A 22,993-nucleotide genomic window follows, 5' to 3' on the forward strand; every position below is an offset into this window, starting at 1 on the left:
TTAAGATAGCGTTTTGTGGAGACGTTGAAAAAGCCTTTTTGATGATAGGAATTGCTGAAGGTGATAGAAAATTTCTAAAATTTCTTTGGTTTAATGAAAATAATGACTCCTTTAAGATTATGCAAATGTGTCGCGTGGCTTTCGGTTTGACTATATCTCCTTTCATTTTGGCCGCCACTATAAAATATCACATTCGAAAATATAAAGATAAAATGCCGGACAGTTTCCAAATGTTAAATTCTTCTGTCTATGTCGATGACCTATATTTTGGAGCAGGAACGGTTGAAGATGCATATCGGTTATCTGTAGATGCGGTTAATATATTTAAGGATGCTGGGATGAATTTCAGAAAATTAAGAACTAATTCTAAAGCATTAAACGATTTATGGGTCTCAGATGGGATTAAGGAATCAGACAACAAATTAACTAGTGAATCGAATTTCTTAGGCATGATTTGGAATTCCATTGAAGACGATATAAAGTTAAATTTAAAAAATTTAATTGACTTTTCTGCTGGAAACGATTTTGCTACAAAAAGGAAACTTTTTCAAAGCATCGCCCAAATATACGATCCATTTGGATTTATTGCACCCTTTGTTATTCGGGCAAAAATTATTATGCAAGAAATCTGGTGTTCCGGTTCTGACTGGGATGAGGTCCTTCCTGCAGAGATTAAGGACAAATTCAACATTTGGCGGGAGGAACTTAATGATTTAACTGAAATATCGATACAGAGAAATTTCTTTGATGACGATCCAATGAATATAAGCCTTCACCTATTTTCGGACGCTAGTCCTAAAGCATATGGGGCCATCTCATATTTCAGATATTGTACGAGTGATTCTAAAATTAAAACTTCCTTTATCATGTCGAAATGCAGAGTTGCACCTTTAAGAGCAATCACGCTTCCTCGTTTAGAGTTAATGGGAGCACTCATGGCTGCTCGAATGTATAAATATTTGAAAAAATTGTTTGGTGATTTAATTGAGGATGTTTATTTTTGGAGTGATTCCGAAATCGCCATTACTTGGATTAAAGGTTCGCCAAATAATTGGAAACCATTTATCGCCAATCGTGTTACAGAAATACAGAGTATATGCAACAAAAAATTGTGGAACGATTGCGAAGGGAAACAAAATCCTTCCGATTTACTAACTCGAGGAATTAGTGCTCGGTCACTAATTAAGAATGATTTGTGGTGGCATGGGCCACACTGGTTACGTTTTCCTATTGAAAACTTTCCAAAACAAATTCAGAATCGTTGGAGTTAAGAAAAAGTATTATTTTGACTGCACCTGTAATTAACAATGAATCCCCAATTTTGCATATAGAAAAATTCAGTTCTTTAGGAAAATTACTTCGAATTACTGCCTATGTATTTAGATTTATTGGGAGGCTTCGGAAAAGGTCTACAGGGAATGGACCTTTAAGTGCTTTTGAGATTAAAGCAGTTGAACATTATTGGGTAAAAATTACGCAACGAGAATCCTATCAAGCGGAAATAATTAAGTTATCAAATAAAAAATCAATTCTCGATTCTTCCATCTACTCCCTTAATCCAAGGCTTGATGAGGAGGGAATTCTTCGGTTGAAAGGTCGCATTCAATTTGCAGACTGTCACGAGAATTTAAAACATCCTATTCTATTACCCTCAAAATGCAAGTTTACCGAGTTGATCATCATGGACTCGCATGAAAGGGTATTCCATGCTGGAGTTAATTCAACACTAACTCAGATCAGAGACAAATATTGGATCATTAAGGGAAGACAGCGTGTTAAGACTATCATCAGCAAATGTGTGATATGCAAACGATATAGTGCACGTCCTGGGGTACAGGATATCGCTCCACTTCCTCCAGACAGAATCCAAGAGTCGCCTCCATTTGCTGTGACCGGGTTGGACTTCGCCGGTCCATTTTTTACGAAAGACAGGCAAGGTAAAGTTTACATGCTGTTGTTAACGTGTGCGGTCACTCGTGCCTTATATATAGAGATAGTAACTGATCTCAGCACTGAAAGTTTTTTGCTAGCTTTCCGAAGATTTTTAGCTCGCCGAGGACTGTGTACCACCGTGTACTCCGATAATGCCAAGACTTTTAAAAGAGCTGATAAAGAACTAAAACATATTTTTAAAACTTTGATTGACTCATCTGTGAAAGAATTATTTTCTGCTACAGGCATAAATTGGAAATTTATTACTGAGAGGGGTCCATGGTGGGGAGGGTTTTGGGAGCGTATGGTACGAACCATAAAATCCAGCTTATGCAAAATTATTGGTCGAGCATCCCTTACTGTGAAAGAGCTTGAAATCCAGGCAATGATTAATTGTAGACCAATTACCTACGTGTTTACCGATCCCAATGAACCTTCTCCACTAACGCCCTCTCAATTTCTGGTTGGTAGACGATTACTATCTCTGCCCTGCTAATCAATTAACATCCCAGAAATCTCTGGACAATAGGGCAAATTTTGGAATTAATGCCAGGCATAGATGGTAAAATAAGATCTTGCATAATTAAAACATCTACTGGTACCTTAAAAAGGCCTATACAATTGTTATATAATATGGAACTTAACTAATGTTTGTATTTTGTATTTTTAGGTTTGATTCTCCTGACCTTGCTGATAGGTATCATTTAATGTTTTGTAAAATTTTATGTGCTTATAATTATGTATGCATGTGTTATATTTAACCATTTCTCCAGGATTTATTGTCGAAATATTAATTGAATATTCTAGAATATATTATTGAAAGATGAACTCTCCACCGAGTTCAGGTGGGGAGTGTTGTGTAATTTGAAGAAAAAGGCTAGAGGGCGCTGTTGCTCGCTTAGTTGTATGAGAATAAAGTTTGTTCATGTTGAAGGCGGCGGCCTAAGAATACGCTCTGTATATAGTAATTAAAATATTGTTTAAAATGTAAAAGTGTTAAAATTAGTAAACCCACTGAACCACCATCATCTGATTAGATGATGCACAAAATTATTAGACCCACCAAAAACGAGTGGAAACATCCAATTTTTGCAGCAAAATATATGCAAGAAATGTTTCTGCGACTTCCTCTATTTTTTGGTCTAATATTTCCAGAGACCTTACACTTTCATTCACTGTGTCTACTAATTTTAAAATAGAAGACGGGCTTTCATTTTGTATAGGAGAAAATGACATGAAACGCTTTATGTGGGCGAAAACCTGATCACGTTTATTGGAGTATCTTTCTTCTAAAAAATCCTAAGCAATTTTATAGTTACTGTCACAAATTGTGGCTGATTGAATAATCCTAACTGCTTCGCCATTAAGCGATAACTTCAAATACGAGAGCTTTTGGAAATCCGATAATACATCATTATTATGGTGTATTTAATTACGGCAAAGCACACTAGGGCTATCTGCCAAAGGGGAGGGATGCCTTTCGTGGAGGACTTTCTAAGGGAAACTGGCTCGTATACACGTTACACATGGGGAAAACCACGAAAACACCCATGCAGCCAGCCCGTTCTCGGGATTCGAACCTCGGACCGAACTACCAGTGTTCAGCGACTTTACCGCTTGGCCGCTGGTGGGCCATCATTATTATGAATACTTTAAATGAAAAGATCCCGAAAGCTTAACCAATCTTGAATATTTCCACTAAAAGATGTCAAGTTTAATTTAGATAATTGCATACCTTGTGCACTGGTATTTTCAATCTTTACATTACTTGCATCTTTAGCACTAAATTTTGACATTTGCTGTTTAACCTTAACCCACAAAGTAAAATGCTGTCTTGAACAGTTTGCTGTTCAGTTACATATTTGTCAAACTCTTTTTCATCAACTACTTCAAATAATTTATCAAAAATCTCTGAACACTCAGTATTAAATTTTGCACATTTATTTTCAAAAGGTTGTAACTGAAATTCATCACAAGCATATTTTTCGAAATCTTAAGTTGCTTTCGTTATACTTTAAAATTCTTTTCTTAATTAAAAATGCTTCCATAATTAACGTTAATTAATAATACCGAACATATATGAGCAAATTCACTTACCTCCGTTTGAGGTAATCCAAATGAAACCGAAATAATTAACTTGTCGAATGCGAAGTAATATATCACACTTTTTTATCAATTTAAGACTTCACCTTTAAGCTTTTTAACCAGCACTTTGTCCACAGGCACTAATCTTCCTCCGGCTCGACAGACCACAATATTCGAGAATAAAAATATTTTTGAAATACAAACACTAGGAATTAATGGACTGTGGCTTTATTTTCTTTTACTTCTGTTTGGATGGACACTCTTGCCATCGCATACGTGCACCACCCAACACGCAATCAATCCAATAATGGCCGCTAGCTAACCACGTTGTTGTTTTCTCTCATCGTGGTTGCCAGATCACTTCAGCCTTAACAAGAAATATTTCTTCATGTCCAATCCAATAAGTGAGTTTGATATATACCACCTACTCTGGAAATAAATTTTAGGTAAAAATTTCAGTGTCCTAAATGTTTGAAAAGCTTTAGGTATGCCTAAATTTAATTCTTTTCTGATCTTTGAAACTAGAGGGGTCCAGCATGAATGCTTACACTTATGTTGCAGTTTTTATATGCATGTGGATTTTTAAAAATACTTCTTAAAATAATTTTTTCAGGCCTTGAAGATCAGTTATTACCTTTGGTAATTCAGAATGAGAGAGCAGAATTAGAAACTACTAAAGAAAAACTGGTGAAGAGTATAAGTGATAACAAAAGGCAGCTTGCCGATATAGAAGATACCATATTAAGGTTTTTGAATTCATATTTTATTTTAATAGGAAATATATTTTTTAATAAGTTCTATAAATGAAATTACGTATCTTTAATATGCGTAAAATACCTAAAGCTAAAAATGCTGTGCTGAGAGCATTTATTTACTGCAGAATCAGTTCAAATGTACTTCTGAATTTTGAAAGTAAGTGTATTCTACTTGCGTTACCATGTTTGGAAATGCGAAACGAAGGCATCGATTATAGTATAGCATCCAGAATATCAAATGTATTAATGAAGACATCTATAGTAGACGACCTCTCCAAACCCCAAATAACATGTTACAGATGCAAACTCAAGCCATCGGTGTAAAAAAAATTGAAAGGGGTATTTAATACTTTGATATTCTTTCCTAAATTATTATAGTCTGATTATAGACATAAGAAGTTATAAATATTATAACAATCAACTTCATTGGTCAAATTTCAGTCACTCATGCTCTAGTAGAGGGTAACTTCTTAAGCAACCAATGAATATTTCTGTGTATATTTGATTTTCTTTCAAATGTCAGTACGTTTTAGTAAATGCGAATAGAATGGTATTCAGCTGAAATGATAAAAGCTGTACTTTGCCTATAAATACATATTTCACTGATTTCATACCAAAGTAATTTTTCTCTCTAAACCAATTATATTAGAATAACTAAAAGTTATAATACTGGTATTGTAGGCAGAAATAGCAAAGAAAAACTAGCTTTTATAAACTCAGAATCAGCATAGTATTTTTTTAAGGATTTAAAGTACTCAGCGCATTATCATGGAATGTTACTGACTTGGTTTCTTCATTATTGTACATAGCATAGTCACTGAATCGCAGCAATGCAGTCTGAATGTCTCTCGAACAAGAGAAACAAGGCATCACAGAACAGGTTATTGGTTTCTTCAACTTTCAGTTATGGTATCCTTAGTGAGATATTTACATATATTCAAAAGAACCATAAGAATTTTATGCAGGCCTAATGATTGTAAGAAATTGAATGCAAATATTGCAAGGCGCTCGTTTAGTGTTCTTGAACAAATATTTTCTTTTTTTTCCTTTCCTGTGTGTAGACTATGTAGGTGTCGTTATATCTGTTATCATTATCTTCATCGTCTACATCGCTTTATGTTATCGCCTTTCTGAGGGAAAAGTGCTCCTCTTCATCTATACTGCTTTTATTTAAACCAAGGTCCTCATCTTTATCGCTGTCATAGTATAAAAGTCAATTTCTTATGGCTTCAAGGTCATTAGGATAATTTTACCGTTTTTCTGTCTGCAAGAACTAAAAAAAATATTAAAAAATAATGAATAGGAAAAAAAAATAATATTGCGAACAAAATCGCGCATGTATGACAGGTACGGTGCCTGTAATTAAGCACTCAATGAAATTAGAATTGCATTCAACGCTGCCTATAAAATTATATCAAATCATAAAGGTTTAAGACTGAAACAATAAGGATTTATAAAAATAAAAAATAACAAGAATGTGCAGCCGGATCGTAAGGAGTGTGAATTTCATAATGCTGTATGTCATAAATGCAATTCCAGTGCCACAACTGGTGCACTTGCACCTAGCGGCAGAATTTAGAGAGGTAGCAAAGCTTTTAAGATTCAGGATTTCAAAGAAGTACCAGACGATCAGAATTTAGAAGCCATGGAGATTGCACCGTACTGAAAAAGCGTAGCGCCAGACCCGCATTAGTATAAGCGGAAAGGTTAAACAGGGCCGGTGCTGGGTTTTATATCGCCCGGAGTTCTAAATTCTGCCGTTCGGAAGTTTTGCTGCTCGCAAATTATACCTTCCGGTGCGACTGCACCGTCTCTGGTGCCGGCCCTGAGTACACATTATAAAGGTCTGTCATTTTAAGAAAAATGCTGATAAAAAATCGATTCGTTATAATTCAAAGCGGGAAAAGGTCTATAAAATAACTGGATATTTTATAAATTGCTAAGGGTATATTCTGTATATTGTATTGGTAAGCAAAATATTGTACCTTTTAATGAGAATGCAACGATTTTTATTGAATCAAAAAAGCGTGTTATCGAAGTTGATTCATCATCTTTTTATCAAACGATTTATTGTGAGATCTTCAAATTGCTCCCTCCCTTCTTACCTAACAAAGCAACTGTTGCAGAACTTTTACATAACTTGCCGAAGGAAAATGCCCCTCGAAATGGACTGCTCAGCACAATATAACGTTGGAAGGTGTGAAAAATCACTCATCTTCAGAAAGTGTGTTAATGCCAGTTGAAAAATTACATGGTACTTCATATGAAGTAAGTTCTGTCCTAAGTCACAAGTTCTAGGACCCGAAGTTTCAATTTTTTTTTTTTTTTTTTTTTTTTTTTGCTTCTAGTTGCATCACTGCTTTATTTAAAGGAAACGAAAGAATTTTTTATTGCCAAATAAAAGTTTTTACTTGCTTTCCATGTGGTAGTGAAATCACAGCTTCTTATATTTAATCTGAAATCTTTATTTACGATAAGAATTTGTAGAAACAAATTATTCAAACATCATTTCACTCAGTCATAGAAATAAATAAATTATTGCTCAGAATCAGAAGACTAATAAATTTATATATTTTTATGAAGTTGTTACTTTTATTATGCTTAGTAAATTTAAATTTGTTATGTTTTTTATAATGCTTTAATTTCATATCTTCCTGAGACTTCATTTTTCAGTCATTTTATAAAATATTCTATAATCATTATGAAATTATTGGTTTTTTCTATATTTTACAAAGATATTTATTCATTATATATAAACATGCCAGGATTTAAAATTTATTTTGAAGTAATTTAATTGCGGTTTATGAGCTTACTTATCCTACCATTAAGTTCTGAATGGCTCAATGATTTCAGCTTTCAGATTTTTACACGTAATATTAAGTGTCTCGTATTACATTTTATATACCTTGAAAATATGCAAACTCAAATAAAAAAAAAAAAAAAAAGTATCTTTTCTACAGATTATTGAATGAAGCTAAAGGTTCTTTACTGGATGATGAAGTGTTAGTGCAAGCTCTTAAAAAGTCTAAATTAGCTTCCCTTGATATTGAAGAAAAGCTGAAAAAAGACCAGGAAACTGAACTTGTTATTGATGCTTTAAGAGATGTAAGTAAATAAATAACTTTGTGTTCTATTATTCATTAATATCCTATTTGTACAATTTACGCATTTTACAACTGTTCTGTATATATATTTGAATAATTAACTTAATTTTGATAACTGGCATAATTCCCTTTCTTTGATGACCAACATCTTTTTACTTATGTCAGTCATAAGTATGTTTAAACAATTGTAATTCTACTCTATTATATAATTTATGATTTGAAAGATTTCCCTTTATGTGTGACTGCAAGTGTTTGTAATGAAAAATCTAATTCTTATACTACTACTCTTGTCATTTATGAATATGAGATTAATGAAGGAAATGTGTTTTTTATTTCAGAACTATAGACCTTGTGCTAAAATGGCATCTATATTATATTTTGTGCTAACAGATATGACATTTGTGGATTCTATGTATGTATTTACTCTGGATTCGTATATTACTTTATTTTTATCTTCCATAAGTAAGTCACCAAGGGATCCAAATATACCTCGCAGAATCTCAAATCTGAATGCCTTTCATCAACGTGCAGTATATAGGTAAGATGTATTTATGACATAAAATGGAAATTGTATCTAAATTTTTAAATTACAGAAATAATGCTTATCAAGTTAAAAACTAAACTGTTAATGCAACTGTCTCAAATACTTTACTTTTTTAAAGTTCCCCATAGAGAGACGTCTTTTTCATACCTTGATATGCATCTTGCAATGGCTTTCGAAAAATAAGCCCTGCCAGCTCTCTCGTGACGTCACCATGAGAAATGCGAAGAAATCTGTCTCCTCCATTGGGAGCGTGTGAAGCCACGGTTAAAGAGAAGGGCTGGGTCATTACTTTGAGTGACCCATCGTCGACGCAACCCTATAAGGCTGTGTTCAGACGGGAGCATAAAGGGCATAAGTGGTTAAAGCCGAGCTGCGTTGCCAAGGCAACCAGTCTGTGCTACGTCATATAATTCGGTTTAAGGCTCGTGGCACAAGGTTCCAAGTTTTCAACTTTACGCCGAGTTTGGGATAAGCGTCGACTAGTCAGAGCGAAGCTTAAGGCTCCTCTAGACCTTACGCGGCCAACTGGAAGAACAAATTCACGAAGGTCACGGCCTTACGCAACCCTCGTACGAGAAGTTAACGGGAAGTAGTCTGACGTCATTATGTTGCATCTGCTCTGATTTTACCTGTTTAAAACTGTAGCTCCATTCTACTATGAATCGATATTTTAGCAATATGGACTTCCCAAATTAATTTTAATCACATATATTGTTTTCTAGTAAAGCCATGTCAAAGTCAAACTGGAGGCCAACAGAACGCATGCTGCCCTTGCAGTAATATGATACTGCCCGCGAATACATTTCCCGTAATTAATTAGCATTATTATGACAAGAATTTCAAGAAAAAGTTTAAGATTTTAATGGTTTGGAGTCCAGTTTTACGTTATTTTCATTACCAAAAACGAACGTAACTTTTCGGAAAATCTAGAAACAGACGGCTAAGTAATTTACACTGCGATATAAATCTTATTCAGAAATTTTATGATACAAATTGAATTAACTTTTATTAGTACTTGTCAAAAGATAAATATCTTAAGCTATGAATTTTTGCAATAAGAAAACTTTATTTTTGAGTATATATACATGAGAATTTTTTTTTTTTTTTTTCCCGTAGTTAAAAATTATTAAGTCTTCGAAAAGAACCAGACTGCCGATGAGTATCTACAAATTGTGATGATACTTTTTAGTAATTTACAGACTACAAGATTACAAACTTCATGAAAATCGAAACGTCATGAAGTGTTGTAACTGAAAGGTGTAGCAAAAAGCGAAGATGTTTACAATAATTTGCATACAAATACTATTTTTCCTGTTTTTTCGTCATAGAAAAATCTGATAAATAGAAGAAAGCGAATAGGATATGTTATTATTTATTCTCAAGTTTTGTCCCTCTTGGAAATCTTTCGTATATTTCTTTTTAATTTAAATTAGAAGTAAGTTATTTAGTAGTTCAATATATTACAAATAGTTGAATTAATGCCAATCTGAAAATGTTAATATTTAGCTATCAAATTTTAATATTTATCTGTCTGAATTCTAAATTGTGACCAGCAGAAATTTCTTACAGATACCAAATTTTAGATTTCAGGAAAAACATACGCATAAATTTGATATTTTTCGTTGCGTTAGTTTTGTTCCTATGTTTTGACAAATATCTAGTAAAACTTTTAAATTTAATTGACAAATTTTTGTTGTGTTAAACGCTCCCCCTCCGAAAAAAAAACGAATCCCAAAATTTTTTGTAGTTGCTCTCATCAGTTGCTCAATTTACTTTCAAATTGTGCATTGGTACGTTTTCAATTTAAATTTGAGACCACTGTTGTAAAATATTGTTAATGTAATACGTTTTCTTGCACTGTAGCAAAGTGCCATAAAATTCATGCAAATAAGGAAGATAAAGGATATTGTATTTCATATTTTTTTTAATTTGTCAGATTTTTTGGCGAAAAAAAATAGATACATGTATCGAAGACAGTATTCTTTTAATGTGAAGAATACGAGAATTTGCAGCGAACATTTTCTGTGCAGTAACTGTGAAGATGACATGAAAAATCGCTTGTTTGCTTGAATTGCCGCAAAAGAAACTGTTAAAATCCAATACTGTGCCAAGAAAAGAAAAATAATGCATAGGTCTTTTGAAAGACTACACGAATTAAGGCTGAAGAAAATTCATTTTGTGGCCGATTACGAAAACGGTCATAGGAAATAGAATAAGAATGATTTTAAAACAGAACTCACAAATGGCGATGCAGATATTTCTGAATGCCTTAATTGCAATAATAAACAAAAATGAACTGATAATTTATAAAAAACAAAGCTAGTTCAGCATTTTAGATAATTTATAACAGTATAAAACGTCAAAGGAATTTTGAATAAAAGAGGCCTTCCTCCTTTGCCCCATTTTTGAAAGATTAAGTAATTCTCTTTAGAAACTATGAGCAGAGTTATTTTGTCAAACTTAAGGCAACGATCTTGTATTTATTTAAATACAGTGTATGTGTATAGATAAGAGTATAAGTTAGACAATTATTTTAAAAATATCTGTTATTATATCATATCGGATTAGAAACACGTCAATGTAAATAATTAGGTCAAAAAAGTAATCTTAGGTTAGATTAAATTTTGAATAAATCTATCGATTTCAAAGGTAGACAAACATAAGTTCCTGTTCTTAAACCGCAGAAAATAAAACTGATATATGTATATACACTCATGTCCATAAATGAAGGATAATTCGGAGTCACGCGGAAATCGAACTCTAAAATAAATATATCACCTGTAAAATCACTACACACATCTTCAAGAATCATATGCAAATTTCAGGAAGTAATCAGATGACACCGATGGTACGTCACAATGACGAGAGTGTAAGAGAGTGATATATAAGGAATACAGGCAAAGAGGTAAAATTGTTCGCAGGCGCTTTATAAGCATTTCAGTGAAATAACCGAATAGTGATGACACAAAGGACGCATTTGGATGATTTTTTACGTGGTAGAATTATCGGCCATCTGGAATGTGGGTATACCCAACTGGAAGTATCAGACGAACTTGGAATTGCTCATAGTGTCATCTCCAGGCTTTGGCAACGATTCCAAGATGATGGTAATGTGAGTAGACGTTACAGCACAGGTCGCCCAGAGTTACAACGCCGAATGAAAGCCGGTATTTCGCAGTTACTGCCAAAAGAAACAGGCGGAGCGCAGCCTCAGACCTGTCTCGTCAGCTCACTTCAGCCACTGGTACGACAATTTCAAGGCAGACCGTGTACAGACGCTTAGGGCAGATTGGTCTATATGCTCGTAGACCTGTCAGATGCGTTCCACTTACTGCAACTCACTGTCGCCTGCGGTTAGCCTGGAGTAGAGAGCATGCATTGTGGACACCGCAACAGTGGGCTTGTGTGATGTTTTTCGACGAGTCCAGGTTTAGCTTGCAGTCTGATTCTCGCCGGACTTTCATATGGAGAGCTCCAGATACCCGTTACCACCAAGAAAACAACATTGAACGACACCGTTACGGTGGTTCAGGAGTGCTCGCTTGGGGTGGAATTATTCTGGGTTCCAGAACTGACCTGCATGTTCAAATTGGAACCATGACAAGCCAAATCTATCGGGACGTCATTCTATAACAACATGTACGTTTGTTTCAGGGTGCCATGGGCGCACAATTTGTGTTTATGGATAACAACGCCCGTCCTCACCGTGCAATCATCGTAAGAGAATGCCTTCAATCGGCGGATATCATCCGTATGGACTGGCCAGCATTCTCGAATCCAGTAGAGCACGTGTGGAACATGCTTGGCGGACGAGTTGCAGCCCGTCAACCTCCTCCTACATGTCCACCAGAACTTCGGAGTGCATTGCTTTTTGAGTGGTGTAATATCCTCCAAGATCAGATCGATAATTTGATACTCAGCATGCCTAGGCGTTGTTCGGACTGTATTGCATCGTCTGGGAGACATACAATGTATTAACCATCATACCAACCATGTAATATTGGTTTTTTTGTAAATAGGTTTTTTCTGTAATTTGCTCCAGAGATAAAATCACTAATTTTTTCAATAATTATGAAACATATAGCATCTTTTTTTGCTCTTTACCTTTTGTTTAATATATAAACTTTACAAATACGTCAAATTTGTTTTGCTTCTAACTCTTCCTTTGCCTGATTTTGCATTATCCTTAATTTATGGACATGAGTGTATATATATATATATTCAAAACTACCAAACTATGTTTTTTTTTTTTTTTTTTTTTTTTTTTTGCTTAGCTTTAAAAAGCTCCTTATATAATTATCTTCGGAATAGTAATAGAATTTTCCCACTTAGTAAGCAGGTGAAGAAAGGATAATGAATGCCATAGTTTTTTTTTTCATGATTTAATAATAAATTCGCAGGGGGAGAATATTGCAATTATTAAGAAAACGAAACTGTAGCGCATTTTATCTATTATTTTAAAGTTAATAAACAAGTATTATAACTTTTTAAACGTTATAAATGCATGCAGTGATATTATCTTCTTTTCTAAATTATAGCTCTATTTTCACGCACAGTTTTTTTAAGACTGTTTTTTCAAATTTGAAACATTAATTTCTTTGCTGCGAATTGCGTCTTTGCAGCCATTGTCAACATGCCTACGTCATTACTTTCCCCTAAACCACTTCCTGTTTCAGGGGGAAAAGCTTTATGAACTAGCCCTTCTCTTTCTAATTCTTCGTGTGAACCCATAATGCGCTTATTTATGAGATATGCTGTTTTTAAATATTTCGTGATACTGCTGTTGAATTAAATTTTATGTGGCTCAAGCACGAAAAACATAATATTTAATAAATAAAGTTAATGCAAAAAACATAAAAAAACTCCTCTTTGGACGTAGTATAAAATCTGAAAGCTTTAAGACCATTTTAATTTTATTTTATTTCCCTTAGTTTGGATAAACTTTCCAACATATCATAACGCGGAAATGTTAAGCTTTCGAATTACAAACAAAGCACTAAACATTATTATTCTCTTACGTGTAAACATAATTTCCACTTAGTAAGAATAAAAGCGTTTTGTAAGAATAAAAGCGTAAGCACTTAGTAAGAATAAGCACTTAGTAAGAATAAAAGCGTTTTGTAAGCGTTTAGTAAGAATAAAAAGCGTTTTGTAAGAACCAATGTTTTCTTAGAGAATTTTTTCAAGAGTGTATAATTTTTTAAAATATGCCGATAAAATAAAAGAACGAGCACTTTTTGTTACTTTATTTATTTTTGTGAATAAAATCTGTTATAAAAAATCTTTTATAATAAACTAAATATTAAAAAGGCCATATTTTATTATTTATTTGTTGGTCTAAATATCTAAAAAGTTTAATTTTTAATGTCAACACTATTATAAGCTGATAAGTCAAATGGTCTTTTAGTAATAACAATGGTATCACTAAAATAATTATTAAACTTTCAGTGATCCATATTCTTATAGAATAAAAATAATAGAAGTAATTTTTAAATTTTATAAATTTTCAGATATCTATATATTACAAAATAAAAGTAATTATTAAACTTCTATTAAACTTGCAGTGACCCTTTTTCTTACAGATTAAAAAATTGGCGGTAGGCTCTCTCTGTTAGTTTAGAGAGCTGCTGGTGTTTAATGCATAAGATTACTAAAGGAAATGTGAGAAAGTTGTACAACAAATAAGACAAGCAAAAGATTTTACACAGACATATATTTTATTTTTTATTTATTACATTTATTCATTCAAATGACCCTATGTAAAACTGGTCGTTGATATGAAAAAATTAATTATCATAAGATGAGAATACATAAGATGTCTGCAGTTATATTTCTAGTAAATGTTAAATCTATTAATGAATTGTTAAGTGTACTTGTATAGTTACTTAGCGCCACACTGAGATTAAAATGATATTTCATAAAATCAAATGTCATTTCATTTCCTTTGACGTTTTGCGTTGAAATCTCCCATCATATTAATAGGAACATTTGTACTACAGTAAACTCTTTAAAGGTCAATAAAGTAATCTTAGAACATTTCATCAATGCACTAAACAAGAACATCTCCAAATCTCCTAGTTGGATGTATACATATGGATACTAGAATAAATCTTGACTTCCCATTAATGATTACATCAGCCATACAAATATCGCCTACTTCTGGGTCTCTTACACTGCTTAAAAGTAAACACTCTTGGTACATAATCTGCTACACTTGTGAATTTTCTATAAATTGCAACCACACTAGCTTGAAAAGATAAAAAAATACGGCGAAGACACCACCCAAACACATTGTCTACGTGCGAGTATCTACCAGACGACCTTGCCACTCACACGCGGTCGCGCATACACACGGAACTTTACCAAAATTCGCTATTTTTGACGCTTTATTATGCGGATACCCTTTGTCCAATTATTTTTTTTTTTTTTTTTTTTTTGCTAGCGTGCTGTTTTATCTAACTAATGATGTATTTAGATTGATTGTAACATGTGTAGTTTCAGAGATATAAGCATTCGCGCACAACTCAAATAGAGTCTCAATTTTTGCTTTCCCATCACAACATTATGGAGAAACATAATTTTAAGTTAAAAACCCTAGATCTATTTTTAAACTTAACAATTCATGGAATCTAAAAGGAAATCCAGATACGCGTTCCATGGAGAGAAGTGCTTAAACGATTTAGCATTTCTATCGATACTACTAATCATTTCAATGATTTGAATACCGCCTGCTACTTATTTATAATCTTTGACTTTGTCAAAGCTTTTGAGACAAAATTAATCCTACGAGAAAGTCAACTGCTAAATTAGAATTCCATTCATTTTCCAAAACATAGAGTTAGTGAATAAAACAACTCCATGGAACTCGGACAATTATATACAGTGCATTTCAGATCTGATAGTGGAAAAAGCAGATTTTTCGACTTTAGTGAGAATGAAATTTTCATGAAAATGCTCTGTTTACCATTCCCGGAAGATATTGAAAGTGAGCGAAAAATGAGCTTAATAACGTCACTATCAATATTCAGCTGCATTAATTTGTAAATTAATACGTAATGCCATACTCTCTCAAAAGCTTTTGAGACATCGAGTAATAGAAATGCCAGACATATTGTATTAAGAATTGCAGAGCCTGCAAATTCTAAAATCCTGACCACTTGTTTCGTAGTGCACAAGTTAAGGCGAAAGCCAAACTGTTCGTCTGGGAGTAGCTCCAAAAAAGGTTGAAGTCTGTGAAAAATGATTTCGTAAATTTTGCTGGGATTAGATAAGAGATTGATGGGGCGATATCCTTCTGGTTTGGAAGCATTGTTTTTCGTTTTTGGCAGCATGTTGATCATAGCCGTTTTCCATGGGTTGGGAAAGTACGCTTGTGCCAGACAGGCTTTGAGAACACTGGTGAGTTTGGAAATGCAGTTTCTTGGGAGGTTTTTGATCATCGCATTTGTTATTCTGTCGATACCGGGGGCTTTTTTGATCGTGAGTTGTTTCACGATATTTGTTACCTTCCCGAGAGATGTCAGTGCAATGCATTTATTGGTGGAAGTGCTGTTAAGCCTGGAATCAACGCTGTAGTTGACCTTATCGATGAAAAGGGGGTCACCGGGGAAAGTGTAAGGTGAAAATTGATTTTCCAAGTGGTCTGCAAAGACTTGAGTTTTGTCTTTATCCGAGTAGGCTAAGCTGTCTTCAGCTTGGAGTGGTCTATTGCTGGGTGAGTTTTGCTTTAATCTGCATATAAATTTTCAAAAGGATCCGTCGGTAGTTTCGAGATTGGAGATTTTATGCTAAGAGTTCATATGTCAGGGAAGTTTTTTTATGACCACCCTACTGTAATATTCCCCATACATGCAGAATGTTCAAAAAATTTTGCAAGGCTAATTATCTAATGAATGGATCATTATAGATCCATGATTTTAACATAAAATAATTAATCATAGGTTTTTCAGGCAATGATAATTTTAATCATATGATATTTGATGTTTTTGGTAAAAATATATAAAATTTATTTTTTAAGAATTAGCAAAAGGAATACTGATAAGACATTTTTTTAAAAATTTTTGTTCAAGTCAATCAAAATGAAATTTTATCTTCACGTATTCGAAATTGCCTATGATACCACTAATTAAAATTTTGGGGCTCTATGCAAATAATATTGAAAACGGCTAAGATTCTATGTTTTTGAATAGAAGTTTCTTGAAGATAACTTTCAAATTAAAAAAAATAGTGTTCATATGACAATTTTAACAGAATTTATGGCTTATCCTACATTTGTGCGTTTATTTTATCTTATATTTAGATACTTATATTACAATACCATTACAGATTTATTTCATTAAAAAAATAAGCTTATGATTCTTAAAAATAAACCATGCATTATTATGTATAAAATGCTTAATAATGTATGGCATTAAAACACCTTTAATTAATTACAGTAATGCTGCAATTATTCATACTTATATATTATAAATAAAATACATAAAATTTATTTTTCATAGACTAATGATGTATTTAGATTGATTGTAACATGTGTATACAGTGCTATCAAATGGTTTATAGAATTGTAAATAAAAAATAAGGATTCAAGTTATTATTAAGAAATGCATTTATTGCTTTTAAACCGTTCAGTTTATTAAGCAGTTACTGTTTGAAAGTTAACTAAAAAATTTTATGTCATATTAAATATCAATATTCTGGAAATAAGTCAAAAATTACTAGATTGTGAGGATGATAAACGGCCTGTATAGTAAAATAATGTAGCAGAAAAAAAAATTTTTGGAAATACTACACAATCAGGTTAGGAAATATTGTATCCAGTATCAAAAAATGTCTGAAATTAATACATTCGATCTTTTTTTTTAAAGCAACGGTGTTTTAAATTATTTAATTTTAATAGTAGTTTAATTTTGATTGAAAACCACACATTTTAAAACTTTAAAAAAATAGTGATAAGACAATAAAAACTTAGTAAGCAGAACACTTTTATGGAGAGTACATACAAAAATATAATTTTCATATATTTTTTATTAAAATGTGCCATGTAATCAAAATTGTTGTAGTCTGAAAGCTTATCACATTTCATTCATTTCTGAAATTAAAATGCGGGTCTACAACCAACCATTTAAAGATATTTAGTAGAACAATAATTTGGAAGCAAGCTGTCTTAATATGCAAGTTATTTATATTTAAATGTAGATGAGAACTGTTGGCACAGTTAATCAAAAACTGATATTTATGTTTCATAAATCAATAATAAAGTATTCTCAGTAATTAATAATAATATAGTAATTAGAATTTAATAGATATTGGTGGATTTAAATTTATGTAAGCATTCTTTATATTTAAAATGTATAGCTGTATCTTCTTAATTACAAAATTTGCTCTTTGTGCTTTGAAATACTTCATTATTAACTGCGTTGTGGTTTTAAATACTTTACTATTAATATATCAGTGAACACTTTAATATAAAAGTTGTCTTATCTGCAACAGATAATAACAAGATAAATTGTATAATTTTATAACTCAGTAACAAATTAACATATTATAATGCTTTTAATTGTTAAATGTGTAACTGATAATAATCACGATAAAATTTTATAACTCACTGAAGTTAGCATTAATAATACTTTAATATGTAACTTGTTTTGTGTGCATTTCTACTGAAAATGATCCTAGAATATCTTTATTATTATTTTATACTCTCCAACAGATATGCATGCAGAACAATTTGTGAAAAACATTCTTTGCTTCTTGCATTTCATATGTGTACTAAAATTATGAGAAGTCTTGGTAAAATTCATAATGAAGAATACAATTTCTTTATCAAAGGAGGTCAAGTAAGATTACAAATTATTATAATACTATATATTTAATAAGTAATCTGCGTTTCAGCTGTAGAAAAAAAATGTCTGTAAAATTCTTCAGTCTGTATGTATAGAATGTGCAAATATCCATTTAATTTCACGGAAATAATTTGATTAATTTTCCTTTCACTTTGAAAGCTCAATTATTCAACACTTGTAATCATATTAAGCACAGTTCTCCAGGCAAACATCTATTAATTATAAAATTATGAAAATGATTTTTATTCAGTTAAACAACTGCTTCCAGACTGCAGTGAGACATTATTTCATTTCTTGTGATTTTATTCATACATAGGCCTTTTAACATTCATAAATAGCATAAAAGCATTTAGTACCACATTATTCTTTTGAATAACGTAGGAACTTGATCAAAGTTGATTCTTAAGACCCTAATGAATACGATCGTGTTGATTGTGAGCATAACAAACAGATAGCAAGAAACCAGTGCCTGTTATATCAAGAGGATTAGATAGAATTTGTCCAAATTTATTCCTGTGGCCGAGTGGACAGAATCATCATAGTTGTGATCATGGCCAGTTCTAAACCACGGGTAATGATTTTTAGAGAAAACCATTAAGTTGTTTAGACAAGCGACAATTAAATAAAAATGTGCCGTGCTTTTATTTATTAATAATGTGTTTAATTTATAGAAAATGTCAGTTGTATTGATTAGTTAGGATGAAGTATAGTCCACACCCGTTTTACATCGAAATGCTGGAAATCCTGGTTTTAGTTATTACAAAGAAGCTTAAATTTCAAGAAACAAGTTGGTACCGCGTAAAGCAAATGAGATGTACCTCATACTGGATTGACTCACAAGACAAGTAGCATTAGACAGGATCATCTTTATTGTGTGCATTATAAATTAAATAAAATCTTTTAAAAAGATGCGTTGATATTTCACAACAAATAACAGTAAAATAGTCTTGAATTTTCAAAGGGGAGAAAAACAATTATGAATTATTTCTTTTACACTAAGCTGAATTTTGGAACATTTACTTGTAATTCAGCTCGTGTATCTTGAAAGCGCTTGGGAAAAAGTATATGATTGTTTCAAATTTATCAAAACATCGTTAAGCTTTCAAGTATAATTAAAGTTTAAATGGTTTACTTGAAATGTTTTATCACAGTAATTATATGTGTTTATAAACATAAACAATTGTAAATTACAGTCGTATGTACTAGATTCTCTTTTATTTAGGCTCCATTTTAAATGGTCATATTTTTGTTATTATTCTTTTTCTTGTGAATCTAATTTTCTGTGCCAATTAGAAAAAAATATTATGTGCTCAGCATTATGTCGGTATATTACTTCTTCCAAAAGTAAAGCAAATAAAACTATAAGCAAAAGAATATGTTAATAATGAAAATTCTGTGAATTGAATCTGTAATGAACCAATGGTTGTGAAAAGTACATAAAAAGCGTCCAATATTTCAATAAGCGAATGGAATTCGAAAAAATGCATCCCAGAAAATATACTATGAAGAATTTGCAAATACATGTTATAATTATGTACTTGATTTGCTTTCTGTATGGCAGTGAGAAATAATTAATTTCTTTAAACTCACACTATATCCAAAATCTGTTACATATTATTATAAAATAACTTAAAATGTAGGAAAAATACTTTCCTCATTTTTAATTTCGAAATTTCATAATATTTAGATTATTGTTTTCAGATTACCGGGATTAAAAGTGTGTCATGAAATATAAAATTTGGGGGTGACCTGATTTTGGAATTTTGGAATTTAAAGTAAAGCTGTAACATTTAAAGGTATCTAACCAGTTAATTAAACTACTTGTTGCACCTATAATAGCTAATCTATCGAAGTTAATTAAACTGATTGGGACTTATCGTCATCCCATACGTGATGTCGTTTATTCAGCAGGACTTGTTGAAACATGATCTGACACGTTTAAACAAGTGACTTCACGGGTGGTAAAACAAAATTGAGCTCCTTTAAGATAAATTCTGGCTTGCTGGCACTCAAGTGCTAATTTGTTGCGTTAATAGCCCCTCATGAAAATAGCGGTCACGGAAGAGCACATTAGACACGTTATGCTTTACAAGTATAAAAACGGCAATAATATTGTAAATGTTATAAAAAATGTAGAGGAAATATATAGTAAAAAGGTTTTGATTATTCGCATGTTCGAATGAGAGTTCTGTAAATTTGTATGAAGTCACCGTACTTTGAAAAACCGGCCATGTGCCATTGCCCAAGAGTTCGTAGAAGAAGTTAATTTATCGTAATCAACTGTCTGTCACCGTTTGAAGAATCTTGGAATCCAGTCTAAGCTTGCCAGGTAGATTTCACATGAACTTACTGACGCTAATTGAAAAGAACACGGGAACATAAACACTGCTGTTCATTATCCTTTTAAAAATTATTTAAAAAATCTAATGAGTAAAAATGAAATATAACTGGTGGATCAAACTTAAAAAAAATTTCATTGGGAAAAAGAACACATTTCTCAATGGATTTCTTACGGATTTGAGATGAACTTTTCTCCAATGGCATGAAATGACCATTGCAGGATTAAATGCATGATTATGGATAAGGAATATATAGTTGATGAAATTACTTTTTTACTTATTTATTTCTTCGAAAGCTACTTCCAGAAACATCATTACTTATGGGAGGACATAATAATTAGAATTTTACGGCATGCACACATTGCAGGCAAAAGTAATAACACCTCGAACCAGTATAAAAAAGGCTTACTGAAATACTGATGCATATGTGCTTCTGTATGAAGTTGTGCTATACCTTCACGTCTTAGGATTCTATCGACGAAGAATTGTAGCCTATAGCGGATTACCCTACTGCTCGATTATTATCGCGCTAGTTAAGATTCTATGAGTGTTGGAGAAGAATTAGCAGTCGATGGATTAGGAGGCTACACAGAGCAATGTATGGGAACTTAGAAGTCCTCACTCACCAGTACTTCGGGATGACAGACATATTGTCGACATTGCTGTTAGAGATCATATAACCACATCACGTACCTGGGTCAGAAAAATTGGATATGCGCCAAGTATCTGCAAAATATGTGACAAAGGCTGCAGAGTCACGGATTATCGGCCGGATACCCACTGTCTGGCTTCCCTTGAAGCTAGAGTAACGGAATCAGTGCATACAATGCAGCGTTCCTTGATGCACGTTACACATATGTTGCATGACATCGTCTTTTCTGATGAATCCTGCCTTTGCTTGCTTCTGGTCTTATTCGTGAATCGAAGTATTTAGGTAAAAAATATTGGATACTTATCTTCTTCATTGTCATATGGGATCAGCAACTGGATTAGTGGTATGGCATGCGGTTGGGTACACATCTTGTCCGCGTTCTTTAACCAGTCACTCTTGCTAAATTTTAACTTCTTGCTCAATGAATTAAGCTCCGACGACGTGTAGTACAACAACTGCAAACCGATCACGCATCGAGATATTTGATGGTTTAGCCGAACTATCGAAGTTGTGTCAATCACACATGTGTTATAGGGTTCCCATTAGTTTGTAAGGATCCTAAGTTTTACTAACGTTTATTTTGTTTTAAATCTTTACTATCACTTCTTATTTTCTACTTCCGGCCAGAATTAAAAGCTTATTTATGTAAATTTGTCTTTCTAACGCCAAGTACTTAAGTTGTGGCTTTTTGCCAAGCAAGAGAGAGGAAAGAGTTATTGCAAGCCGCTTGCCATAGTAGTTTTACTCGGTTGCTGGTTACCTTCAAGGCCAGAGGTTTAGTCCTCTTGATAATTTTAAACGTATCGTAGTTTTAGCAGCTCTCTGTACTACATACGGATTTTGTTAAATAACGGCCAATCACTAGGCACTTGTATATAAAGCTAGGCACTTGTATATTAATCCAAAGTTAGTTTTAGTTAGAGTTTTAGTTAGTAGTTTTATATTCTTACGTTCAGACCACAAGTGGTTGGTCTCTGTATTCCGAAGTTCCGGAAATCTCTGTAAAGATAGAAAAATAAAGGGTTTCGTATACCCTTCCTGTGTGTATTGTCTACTTCACAATTTTTTGAACATAGCTTGAGTAAGCTCCCTGTTCCGAGTCAGGACAGTTCATGTTTCCAAAGCAAGTCAAGAGGAATACAAGTCCCGATAAGTTCACTAGCCAGTTATTTTAATTTTGATACCTTTTCTGAATTCTCTTATTTTCCCTCGCATTTCCTCGCCAGAATGCAAAATAAGTAGGTGAACGACAGTATTTAAACAGATGAAACGAGGTTAAACAGAACGTGATTTCGCTAGTGTGGCGCACATCTGCTTTTTGTCCTCCATCTATAATCTTAGTAGCGGCTACATATTCTGGCCTTTTAGTTAGTGCTATCGCCGGTCTTGGTTGCTGAATCAGTCTTTTAAATTAAATTAAGTTGTGTTGTCTGGCACTACTTTTTACTTTTGAATTTATTATTAGATTATTTTTAAGTTCTTACCGCAAGTAGTGGGTTCTTTTGTAAACACGAAGTCCGTGCCTTTCTATTAAAGAGTTGTGATAAATAAAAAGGGCTTTTTACACCTTTTCCCTGTTGTATTCATCTTCACGCCTAAGCGAGAATTCGCCAAGTTGAACTTTGAGATCTAGGTACATTGCATGATAGCTAGGAAAGTCAGATCTTATAATAATGTATAAAGTACAATTGAATTAATTTTATAAATTTTTTGAAAAAGAACTATGAACGATTCATTAGC

The 22,993-nt window shown here is 32.8% G+C and overlaps 1 protein-coding gene across 6 annotated transcripts in view; it reads left to right on the forward strand.

The window, feature by feature from the left end:
• Positions 1-22,993, forward strand: part of LOC118183304 (dynein axonemal heavy chain 2-like) — a 405,957-nt gene that overhangs the window by 277,622 nt on the left and 105,342 nt on the right. For all 6 annotated transcript variants that reach the window (XM_085822262.1, XM_085822261.1, XM_085822260.1 and 3 more), the window contains 4 exons: positions 4,631-4,763; positions 7,733-7,877; positions 8,215-8,414; positions 18,130-18,256. In XM_085822262.1, the coding sequence (XP_085678388.1) occupies positions 4,631-4,763; positions 7,733-7,877; positions 8,215-8,414; positions 18,130-18,256 (605 nt within the window). The remainder of the gene's footprint in view (positions 1-4,630; positions 4,764-7,732; positions 7,878-8,214; positions 8,415-18,129; positions 18,257-22,993) is intronic.

The sequence above is a fragment of the Stegodyphus dumicola genome, chromosome 8, assembly GCF_044657685.1.
Source record: "Stegodyphus dumicola isolate Sdum_Otavi_A_Nest chromosome 8, ASM4465768v1".
NCBI lineage: Eukaryota > Metazoa > Arthropoda > Arachnida > Araneae > Eresidae > Stegodyphus > Stegodyphus dumicola.